The sequence below is a fragment of the Paralichthys olivaceus genome, chromosome 20, assembly GCF_024713975.1.
Source record: "Paralichthys olivaceus isolate ysfri-2021 chromosome 20, ASM2471397v2, whole genome shotgun sequence".
Lineage (NCBI taxonomy): Eukaryota > Metazoa > Chordata > Actinopteri > Pleuronectiformes > Paralichthyidae > Paralichthys > Paralichthys olivaceus.
In genome coordinates, this window is record NC_091112.1 from 5,308,867 (window position 1) to 5,320,965 (window position 12,099).

General features: G+C 43.4%; 2 protein-coding genes across 3 annotated transcripts in view; one reads left to right on the plus strand and one right to left on the minus strand.

Moving 5' to 3' along the window:
• Positions 1-7: 7 nt before the first annotated feature.
• Positions 8-5,139, minus strand: LOC109639164 (transmembrane protein 42). The gene is made up of 3 exons (XM_020102486.2): positions 4,747-5,139; positions 3,143-3,289; positions 8-3,060 (listed from the first exon to the last, which is right to left on the minus strand). The coding sequence occupies exons 1-3, from the start codon at positions 4,921-4,923 to the stop codon at positions 2,914-2,916; spliced, it is 471 nt and encodes a 156-aa protein (XP_019958045.1). The 5' UTR covers positions 4,924-5,139; the 3' UTR covers positions 8-2,913.
• A 5,975-nt stretch (positions 5,140-11,114) lies between these two features.
• LOC109639176 (oxysterol-binding protein-related protein 10) overlaps positions 11,115-12,099 on the plus strand; it is a 47,177-nt gene continuing 46,192 nt past the window's right edge. The window contains exon 1 of one of the 2 annotated variants that reach the window (XM_020102506.2): positions 11,115-11,747. In XM_020102506.2, coding sequence (XP_019958065.2) covers positions 11,452-11,747 — 296 coding nt within the window. In that variant the 5' untranslated portion in view covers positions 11,115-11,451. The remainder of the gene's footprint in view (positions 11,748-12,099) is intronic. The other variant, XM_069516821.1, reaches the window with a different exon arrangement.

The following is a 12,099-nucleotide window of genomic DNA, read 5'->3' on the forward strand; positions in this document are numbered from 1 at the left end:
AGGAAACTTGTTTGTATGATAAGATGTTTATTTAATAATTTAACAGTGTTTCCTCTCTCGGCCGGAGACGACAATTCAAGCATCATCCATTAAGTGTCAACAGAATATATTTACACTTTTACAAACATCTGTAAAACCCATTGTCAGGTTTACATCAGAGCAATCAGTCTCTCCCTCTTATGTATGTTCATATGGAGAGAACCACCAAAGAAGAGCTTCACTTTAAATTCTAAACATCAGGACTGAACTCTGCTGTCAACAGAACGACTTCATATACTTCAAATCTTAATTGATTCGAGGTTTCTGATGCATTTACTTGTTTTCTTGCAGTGCAGCACATGAACTTGTCAGTACACTTTTATAATCTCCGTACGATCATCGACAGTCTATGTGCACATGGACATAAATACATCTCACTCAGGGCCATGCCTCTGTCACAGGGCTTTAAATGTGGCTACTGCAAAGCTCTGATTGGTTATAATACACAGAGTGGGTTCACAGGTCGATGGTTCCCCTCAGGTCACATCATGTCATGCCGTTTGGGTAAAGAAAAAGCCAGGCACCATAGCATTTTCAAAATAAAAGCATAAATTACAGATTAAAGGTACCGTATGTTAACAGAGTTGTTGGACATTTTGGGAAAATGTGCTTGTATTCGTTTTTATTGCCACAATTTAGATGATTAAACTCTTGTGAAGACATCGCAAGGATTATTTTATATTTAATTTCTGCCAATCGATCCCTTTCCCCGTGAATCTTACACACTAGAGCTTCTAATGATGCCCCTTGCAAGGTTTTGTTATCTTTGCACAGACTAGGCTACCTGTTCCCTCTGTTTCTAGTCTTTATGCTGAGCTAGGCTAATTGAGGTCTGGCTCCAGCTACAGACACAAGAGTGGTATCAATATTCTTATCAAACTCAAAAAAAGCAAATAAGCAGAATTTCCCAATTTGTCTGACAACTCTTTAAGTAACTCAACACCCCCAGGATCCCGAAACATGGAGGCACAAAGGACGGCTGAAAAATCCTGCATGGTGAGTAAACAGCCCTGCTACAAACACCACTCAGCTGATCCTTAGTATGAGATATAGTCACATTGTCACTGCAGTCACATTAATAGGGATGCATGTAAATCTCATGATACAATTCCTACACAGCAGCAGTTGGAAGGACGTGGGATATAAATGTTTGTGCGACGCTGCTGTGGGATATTACAGCCAGGTACGATAGCTACCATTATGCAGTTATATTATGATATGTATCCAATCAACAGCAAAGTGTGATTTTCAAAACGTCATTCAATGAGGCAGCCTCAGATGTCATGCGAACACAAACATCCGTCTTGTAGCTTGTATTGCCATTTTCCATGTTCTATTATTAATGCTCAAAGCTTCTTCACTTACACACGTCACAGTGTCATGAGATTTAAAAGAAAGGATGTTATTACACTCTTGCAGAAAACTCTAGGGATGAAGAGGGAATCAAGGATCCTAATAAACCCACAAAGATGACGAGCTATGGATTGGTATTTCCAACGTGCAACAGAATAATACGAGATTGCAAATGCAGGATATACAAATCTTAAGCAGCCAAATAGTCCAGTGTGATGTCTCTGACGCTTGAGAGACAGTTTGGCCTCCTGAGTCACGAGATAAATAAAACGGTGCAGTTCACAAAGGACGTCCCTCCGACGTGAAAATGACGCCGCAGGTTGCTTTGGTGTGATTTGTCACGAGTGCAGGCCTCGCGTAGAAGCATGCACTCGTCCGTCATGAAATAATAGACGAGCCGCTTCTGGATCAAAACACGTGTCATGCTCATATCTTGAGGTTAATATTCAAGCTGCCAAAGTAAAAGTAAAAGAAAGACCCTGGTGCTGGGTGAAACCGTCACACCAGGGACGAGCCTTTCAGCGCTACATTAGTGGGATTATTACTTGTGGAAATACACCTCGTTAGCTTCGTGTATATAAGAACGCTTTGAGCATGCAGACAATGGAATGTGAGTGTAGGATGTTTACAGTGAGTGTCTTAGTAACTTAAGGGAATGTACGTTAGGAAAGCTTCTGTGATGTGACAGCTGCAGTATATAATGCACAGTTCGATAGATGGTAACATGCCCTCTGTCAATATGAGTCCTCAAATTATTTTCAAATTATGTTTTTACTTCCTCCCTGAAATACTAATTATTTTTCCTGCTGAGAGTTAAGTATCAGTACCAGTCTCATGTGTAATTACTAAATATGAGACCACAGCCCAGAGCGGCAGGATTAAGGTGCTTTTCCTTATTTGTCAACAGGGTGACGCAAAAAGAACTGAAGTGATTTGCACCAAACCTGGTGGAAGGATGAGGCAAAGACCAGGAGAGACTCCCAGGCTCCAGAGTGGATCCGGTTAAAGGTTTGGATGCAGAATGTTTTTAATCACGGGCATTTCTCAAATAACAAACCCTCTCTATTCTCAGCAAGAAGACAAACGAAAGTATTTACCAAAATGTAGAATAATTCCTTTTAGTCATTCCCCTTCCTTCACATCTGCTGTCTTAGCCCATGAGTTCTGTTGTTGACTAAATAGTTTCCAAAACATAAAATAAAGCTAATGTAATTTTTGCTTTGTTGTAAGTCTCTGGACGAGGATCATTCAGGGGAAACTGGATGCAGGCGTCTGTTAGCTTGTCTCCACCAGCCACAGTGAGGCTGCAGCGTGGCCCACGGACAGATAGCACCTCCTCTGATTTTAGAACAGCTGAGCGAGCACAGCTTCACAAACTGAAGGAAACATAGATTTAGAATCTATTTAAAATCTAAACTTAATCGGACTGATTTTAAAATCGGAGGAGTTGCCAACTGAAACGCACCATGCTCCACAGCCAGCAGGAGCCAGGCTGAACCGAACTAGTGGAGACCAGACATATTATTCATCCTTCTTGGCGACGGCGCTCTGGTGCCCCTCCTGTGGTGAAACCCTCTGCAGTACCAACAGACCAGAGAAGGTAAGAGAGATCCCAACCCACCACAGAGTTATCTGGGCTTCACCAAAGATCAGCTGGCCGAGGAAAGCCTGCGGAGGAGAAAGTCGGAGGTAAAATACTTAGCTTAGTGTACAAGTAGTAAATAAGAGGACTTGAGAGGCTGCTACTTACGGAAGATATGAAGTTGGAGGCGGTGGTGGTCACAGTGGTTTGGGTGGAGGAGGAGGAGTACCTGAGAGCTTTGGCAAGGAAGGTCCACATCACAGCGTTACAGGTGAACAGGAGTCCGCCACACAGCAGCCTCAGAGGGATGTGGAGCTGGAAAATACAAACACCCGCTCATACAAAGGTTTTCTGTGTGTTCATTATTTGACACAAATTGATAAAACACGTTTCCAGTTAAAGGTTCGATGGTATAGAAAAGTAAAGCCAATGCAGGAGTGCCTGAAACCAGTAATCCCTCGAATTACCAGCAGAGGGCAACTCCAGTAGTTACACGAAAAAAGTTTGTTTCTACTTTATTGTCTCAAACTCTCGTTTCAAGTCTTCTTCAATTCAGCACGATGTTCATTTTGTAAATCACGGTCTCATTTAGAGTCAAACAGACGAGGAAGCGTTGTACGCGTCGGGGCGTGGATACCGTGTGATTGACAGCTAGCACTGTCCAATGGCTGCAGGTTGCAGCTCCTGCTTGATGGTGCGGGACAGACAAATGACAAACTCAAAGACAGAGGGTTGCCACTCGGTTGAAAAAGCAAAGTCGCTTGGTTTGTCCCTTCTGGGCTGCTCTAGAAACATGGCTGCCCCCACGGAAGAGGACACTGGATATAAACGTCCATTCTAGGACAACAAAACCATGATTCCCACAGTTTCACGTGATAATTACAATTTAAAAACATCCCTTTTCAAGCCAAGGACACAAGGACGACACTTAAATTGTGCAAATTTCTAAATTACTTGCGAAAAATCAAATTGTGTTGATAGAAACTGTGCAGAGTGTGAACCTGGGGGGTTGGACGCAGGCAGTTATTTAGTTCTCCTGCAGATTAGAGGTCACTGTTTGACGTCTCCAGTGTTTCATGCTTCAGACCGCTGCCTGCGGAGGGTTGTGACATCACTGTGTGCAGAAAGCATGAAGGTCGTTGAGGAAACGTGACCCCCGTCACCAGCTCCAACACTGGGACCAAGTAACGCGATAACACACACATCACACTGCAATGTCATTCAGCACGAGGACACGGCAGCTGCAGCATGGGGTCTCCTGCATGACGACTGGTGCTGATGCTGAGGGAGTCAGGGAGGAGATGGAGAGGAGAGGAGGGGGAGAGGAGAGGAGGGGGAGAGGAAATGGAAAGGAGATGGAGAGTAAAGGAAGGAAAGGAGAGGAGTCAGGGAGGAGGTGGAGAGTATAGGTAAGGAGAGGAGAGTAGGTGGAGAGTAGAGGGGAGGAAGAGGAGTCAGGCAGGAGGTGGAGAGGAGATGGAGTCAGGGAGGAGGTAGAGAGAGGAGTCAGAGAGGAGGTTGAGAGGAGAAGAGGTGGAGAGAATAGGAGGTGAAGAGGAGTCAAGGAGGAGGTGGAAAGGAGAGGAGATGGAGTCAGGGAGGAGGTGGAGAGGAGAGGCAGGGATCACCAGCACCTCCCGTCCCAACTTCCTCCAGGAGAACCCCCCCCCCCCCCCTTCTCTCGGACACATGCTGCATTATTCACATCACATCACATCCATCCATCCTCATCGCGTGAATAATTCACTGTAACCGCGGCGGTGCCTCCTCACCCGGTCACAGGTGGTGGTCTCGTCCGCTTGTCTGAATCTCCGCTGCTCTCCCCACGTCCGGAGTCCGGTTTCACACACTCCCTTCAGGTAGTCCGCTCCCAGGGACAGTTTGGCCGAGGACGACGCCACGGCCCCGAGGAAACCCGCCAGCAGTGCATAGAAAACTCCCGGGAACATGACGAGGATGATGGCGGCGGCCGAGGCTCATTATTCTCGAACAAACCTCCACATCTCTGCCGCTGGTCCGGATCGAGCTGCCCGCATCGTGCTGCGTGTGAGTCCGTGTGTGGGTCCGTGTGTCACCGAGCACGCTGTCCTGCACTTTCTACCCACAACCGTCCGGTGGCGATCACACAACACATGTTCAACCCGGAGCAGTGCAGTGGTTGGACCGAACCCCCCCCCCCCCCGTGGCATTCTGGGAATTGTAGTTACAACCTTAGATTAAAATTAAATTACTTAGTAACTGCAACTTATTAATATTATTCATAACAACCGAAATATAATAATAACAACAATAATAATAATCATAACACTTTTTAATGACATATTTATTTTTATAACAGTAGTGATAATACTTATATTTATTTATTTGTTAAATTAAAATACTACTTGTGCTACTACTGCTGCTCCTACTACTACTAATTATAATAGGAATACATTTTAATTGTGTATTCATTATTATAATTGTATATTACTTATGTTATGAATAAAACAAAGTCAATAATTAATAGGCCTAATGCTCAAATAAAACATGTAATAATACCTAGATATACTGATTTAATTAATAGATATATAAAAATATAAATATCATTGGTACAGTATTATTGTTTTATATTTGTCGATTATCGTGATTATTACTTTTAAGATACATTCATATTAATTGTTCGCCATGGGACTTTGACTCATAAATTTAGTATTTTTGTAGTATTATATATTATATATTAATATATTTAGTATATATCCCTAATGCAGTCACCTACTCTGGGAATTGTAGTTCAATAATTTCACAACCATGGCTAAATAAAAAATAACTTTGATGCAGTAATTATGTGTCTCCAAACATGCTGGAATCATACTTTTCATACTGACACTATAATAAAAAGAATAATAAGAATAATAATTATCTTTATTATTCTTATAATTAAAAGAGGGAGTGCAGGTATTCAAAAATAGCCTCCGGTTCCTCTGTGTCGTGATTCCGGTGGTAGAAGAGGGCAATCAGTGCTAATGTAATGTCCTTGACTGTAGGAATAACTCTATTTATCCAAACGGCTTGAATCTCAGGGACAGACCTCTGTTCCCTCCAGCATACTGATGAGCTGCATTATAAAGAATCATTATAGCTCACAACGTATAAAGTGAATGCGTGGGAGGTGAGTGTATAGGCAGTAGATGGTTGCACATGTACATCCACACATGATCCTCATTCTCTCTCCTCTGTGCCCTTTACAGAGAGACGAGCTCGTCAGAGAGGACGAACCAGAATATGACTGAATTATTCTTCTCATTAGGGAAGTGAAAGGAGCCATTGTCATGAATGCATGGGCCTGTAGTGGCTGTATTAATCAGGGCGTCACGATAAAGAGTCATCATCTCTTCATCAGACTCGGCAACTGAACATTTGTTCTGGAAATAATAGGATTGCATGTTATTCATTAATGTAATGTTTGCATTATAATGATAATGGGCTGGTGTCACATACCACAACATCTTTTGCTTATGATACTGTTATTTGAAATTCTGAAGATAGGCCTTTACACAAAACTGAAGGGAATATATAAATACAAAACAAGCATATGATACAAAATTACCATTAAATCAATGGCAAACAAGAATGGCTCATACCTCCGCCAAGGTCGAACAATCCTACTAACAATTGTTTAGTTCTTACAGTAGGACTATATTTATAAAAGAAGGGGTCTGAAAACCTAAATTATTTATTTATCAAAAAACATTGTTAAAAATAGTGAAACCCTGTATCCGCCCCGACATCCGCAAATTCACAAAAGAAACAGGTGAAAACACGACTTAAAAACTTTACATTCCAAATTTGGGTTCATTAAAAGTGCTCTGCAATGAAAAAAGTTTACAAAGGGAAAATAATCTATATTAGGAGACAGCTGCACAACTTCAGGGTCCTGAATTAAAAACAGACGGCAGAATAGAATTCAACCAATGTTATTTTTAGAACTATTGAGAAGTTCGCTTTTCCTTCTGTGCCTTCTGTCTTCTGAAAGTCTACCTGGCTCTATTTCAGTGAGGAGGATAGACCATCTAAATGCTCCTGGGAAAAATACATCACACGCTGAAGATGAGCTCATCATTTTCTCCATCAGACTAAATGTAACCAATTTAGTTTTCTTGCCCAGCAGATGTCTCCAGTGTGCTTTTGTAGAGAGACCCCTCCACATTTACCATAACTTGCTGTACATGTGTAAATTTGAGATTGTCACTGGTGAACATTTTGACCATTGTAATCAATAAATTTCCAATTAGTTCATAAAGTGGCGGTTATGGCGTCAGTGCTGCTTTTAATATACCTGCATAAATAAATGTGTCAGATTAATATGAGGTCACTTTGACCTTCGGAATCTAATCAGTCCATCTTTGAGTGACAGATCATCAAAATTTGAAGAAATTCTGTAAAGGCGACTTGAGACTTAAAGTTCAAGAGGCCAAAAAAATGTCTGTGAGGCCACCGTGAGCTTGATCTTTGACCTCTGACCACCCAGATCTAATCAGTTAATTGATGAGTCTAACTAATCGTTTGAGCCAAATTTTAAAATGTTCCCTCGAGGTGTTCCTGAGATATCGCCTTCACAAGGCAAAACATTTGTTTTGTGAAGTCACAGCGACCTTGACCCCCAAAATCGAATTATTTCATCCTTGAGTCCAACTGAAGGTTTGTTACAAATTTGAAGAGATTCCCTCGAAGCTTTCTCAACATATTGCGTTCACAAAAACGGGATGAACGGATGGACAACCAGAGAAAAATAATGCCCCCGGCCACTAACTGTCCCCCAGTGTGGAGGTGTAATAGAACACTGTAGAGCCAAATGCTTCTGTGTGTGTGTTTTCCTGTTGTTTGTGAAAAAAGGATATTAGAGCTGTTGTGACGGAGCAGAGAGTCAGAGGTTGTTGTCTCTGTTACAGTGTCCTCTGTTCTGATCTCTGTGAAACAAGCTTCAGGGGGGCGACCGCCCTCAGTCCGTCACACAGTCATCGTTCTGTCGGCTTCGACTGAAAAGTCTGAAATCAAACTGAGCCATTAGCTGTTGTTGCCAGAAGCTCCTCTGACAAACACAAGTGTCAGGATAGAGCACTAATTGGGATCCTCGTGCTGCTGCTCAATAGAGCGATAATTGAGCCCACAGAGCTTCAGTGACACTTTTACAGAAGGTCTGTCATTGTCCTTCTGTGTCTCTGTCCACATTTGTGCTTTTGGAGCAGTAAGGTGAATTAATTGGGGAAAAAGATCTAAGGTTCATTAGTGTAGGAACTTTTACTATGACCTTTAAGTCAGCTACTTAACGAAAAAAGAAAAATTCAGTGGTTTTAAAATGGACCTCTTATATTTGCAGGGTTTTTCTTTCCATCCATTTACCTAATTATATCTCGACCTGTTCACTTCATCTTGAGATGCATCGAGACTTAGTTCACCACATTTTTTTTGAAAATCACTCAACTAATTTCCATAGCATGGAGCAGCTCACGTTGGAGAGGCTGGAGAGGATGTTCAAGGACAATAATTACCTTATCGGTACAAACCTTTTTTTCTCAAACTGCAATAATCAGGCTTCTTTTGCTAAATTGAGTGTCTAAAACATAAGATAACTTGAATACAATGTTCTTTATCGGTTTATGGACGTACTGGTTCTAATTCTTCCCTCTTTCTTTCAGGTGTAAAGATACTCTGACCTTCAGGGAGATTCCTGAAAACCGAGGGTTCCCAACACAACAACTCAAAAACTGTAAGAATATACAGCCTTCATATTCATCTCTGTTCATCACTGAGCTTCATTCTGTAGCTGATCCAATTAATAGTCATGGCGTCATCTTCCAGCTCTGCATGGAAAGAGGCAGCACACAGAGAGGTACGGTCAAATGTTCAATTACAGGCCAGGCACACGTCCTTGAACTATAAAATCTCTCGCTCCTGCTATCAGCTACACACACACACACACACACACACACACACACACACACACACACACACACACACACACACTGCTGACCTTGTCAACATGCAGGGTCAATAGCCCCCCTCCAGTCCATTAAGTAGTTATTGGCGAGGTTGCTGCTCTTTGTCAGTAATGCAGGCTGTTGTGCAAACAGATCCAAGTTTTTGGCAAGTCAAGCATCCCCACACGTCGCTTATTCTTCCCACCGAACTGAGGCAGAAATGAAATCAGCCGAAACACAGTTATACCCCAGGTCAAATCAAAGTAAGAGCCCAGAGAGAAAGTTAAGCTTGTTTCGGCTTCTTCTCCAGACAGTTCGTGGAGCCATGTTGGCGGGCTGCAGAGTTCACATCGAGCAGATAGAATGTTCCCAAAACAAACAGACTCCAGATAACGTCCGTTCCTGCTGTTGCCAGGAACAATTAGAGCAGGTGAGATGCTAATCTGATCCAGCTGTTCTTTGGTAATGCAGCATAAGCAGAACGCTGAAACAATCCAAGGTCGGCCGTAGCTGTCTGCATGTTATTGTTGAGTTTCGTTTTGGACTCTCGGAAACTAGAGGACGTGGATTATGTTTATTTCTACTTAATGGGATGGACAGCAGCAGTGTGCAGATATCTGTCAGGGCCAAGGACAGCGAAGCTCACACGGCCAAACACTGAAGAGACTTCTGATGAAATACACCCATCCTTATTCAAATTCTGACAGCCTGCTCTAAAATGAACCTCTGCTACCAGGAGTTTCCAATAACCTTTGAAAATGTGCACCGACTGCACAACGATCGTCTTTCTGACAAACAGTATCAACAATTAAAACTCACTGTCCTGCCACTCACAGCGGATGTGCTGGAAATGCCAGGATCCATTAAAAACTGTGAAATATCATGTTGTGGATGCATTGGAAGTAAGAGATGGAGATGTGTGCTGAGGGAGAACTTTTTCACACAACTTTATCTTTAACGCTGAGTCTCTAGCTTTTTAGCTTTGTGATCAATCATCAATTATTTTCTTAAAGGCTGTCAGACGTCTAAATGTCAAACATGCTGGACAGCGGCTCGCTTTGATCAAGTAAAGTTTCGCTTGCTTTAAGTTTTGCTTGCTTTAAGTTTCGCTGCGGCGACATGCTGACATATTCTGAAACAAACTTCTTCTCAATGCTACTTCTTGTGGGCTGCACACGCAGACGGTTATGCACACATCACTGTGGATCGTAAACTAGTTAGCCGAGCATGCTAATGTTGACTGCTTGCTTTAGAGCAGATAAACTCACAGTTTAATCATTGGCTGCATATGTTTTATACATTTGCAATCAAACTATACATTGACTATGTGAAGGAAGGGTTTACCAAATGCTAATTTACTTTTTGTTGAAAAATGGACCTGATAAATTTAAATCTGATGACAAAGACCTCTGAGTGAAACTGCCATGACCGCTCATGGTGAAATGCAGCTGACCTTTGCTTGACTCTCAAGCACTTAACAAACCACTAACTCTCGGTTGCACAGGGATTTTTTTCTCCCTTGTATTGATCTTTGCTTTGTGGCTGCCTCAGCTGACAAGCAGCAGGAACCCAGCCGTGCTCTTCTAAGTGTCCTTTGGATATTCACGCCTTCGATTTGCTCAGCGCAAGATGAGGTGAGGATATTCAGCTGCTGCATTCGACTTCACCACTAGATGTCACTAAACTCTACGCCCTGAACCTTTAACGTGTCCTTTTCGTTCTGATTGTCAGGGTCATTTTGTTTGTTAGTGTGTAATAATAATAATATAAATGTGTAACATTTATATATCACAAAGACAAATGTATAGCCTGTATTGACAAATCGTGTCATTGGGCTTAACAAGACTAACATGTCCTAAACCCTCAACAAGAGTAAAGAAAAACTACTAAAAACTGGTAACAGGTAAAACAAACAACAACAAAAGAAAATGATTTTATCATAATGGAAAAGTGTGTCAAGTCTTTATTCACAAGAAATTGTCTGATAGAGATGAAGGGAGCGGGAATGATAATTGAAATGGAGGAGTTATTGTCAGTAATGGTAGAATATGTGTGTTGGCACTTTGTTTATGAAGCAGTCTTCTTCTGATCATGATGATGTCTCTTCTGGTGTGATGATCATGGACTGTCAATAAAGAGGTGATGATGTGTCCATCAGGACCGTAGCATCCGGGGGTGGGTCCACAGTGGAGTGGGCGTGTCTGCGCTTGCTACCAGGAAAACGCTGGAGGAGAACCGGACACACACACACACACACTGCAGAGGAGCGAGCGGGACACCAGGAGGAACATGTCCGCCTCCTCACGCACCGAGGGACGGTCACACCACCGGAGCAGCGCGGTCAAAGCTCGCCCTCCTCCTCTGCTGTAGCTGAGCAGACACACACCGCCTGGTTCCACACTTATGTTCTGAAGGCTTCTCTGCTGCTGCTGGTCCTTCCTCCTCCTCCTCCTCTTCCTCCTTCCTCCTCCTCCTCCTCCTCCTCCTCCTGCTGCTGCTGTTCACCGTCCCGTCGCCAGGATGGACAAGTCTCTCTGCAGTCCGCATCACGGGACCAACAAAACAAACTCTCCCTCCACGGACCGGGGGAGCTCAGCGAGGAAGCCCGGCGGCCGGACCGGGACGCACAGCCCCGGCTCCAGCTCCGGCTCCGGCTCTGGCTCCGGCTCCGGCTCTGGCTCCCTGGGCGGCCCGGCCGGAGCAGGAGGCAGCCGGGAAACGGTGCTGGGGAACAGTATGAATGTGCAGCAGAGGAGGAGGCAGCTGGAGGGAGTGTTGAGCAAATACACCAACCTGATCCAAGGCTGGCAGAACAGGTAAGAGCATGGATGGAGTTCAGGTGGAGGGAGGAGGTGTGGGGAGGTGTGGGGAGGCTTCATGTGTCTGTGGCTTCATGTTGTTTTGGCTCCGTCCACGTTGCACTTTTACCTCCACGTCACTGTGTGTGTGTGTGTGTGTGTGTGTGTGTGTGTGTGTGTGTGTGTGTGTGTGTGTGTGGGTGTGTGGGTGTGTGTGTTGTCCACCCACACACACAGGCCTAATGGTGAACTGTTATACCGATAACTATCACTAATACCTTCATATATGAAGTATTTACAAGTGAGTAAAGTCTAACTTCATTCTACATTGATCGGATCAGCAGAGTTGATAATTAACTTTACTTCTTTG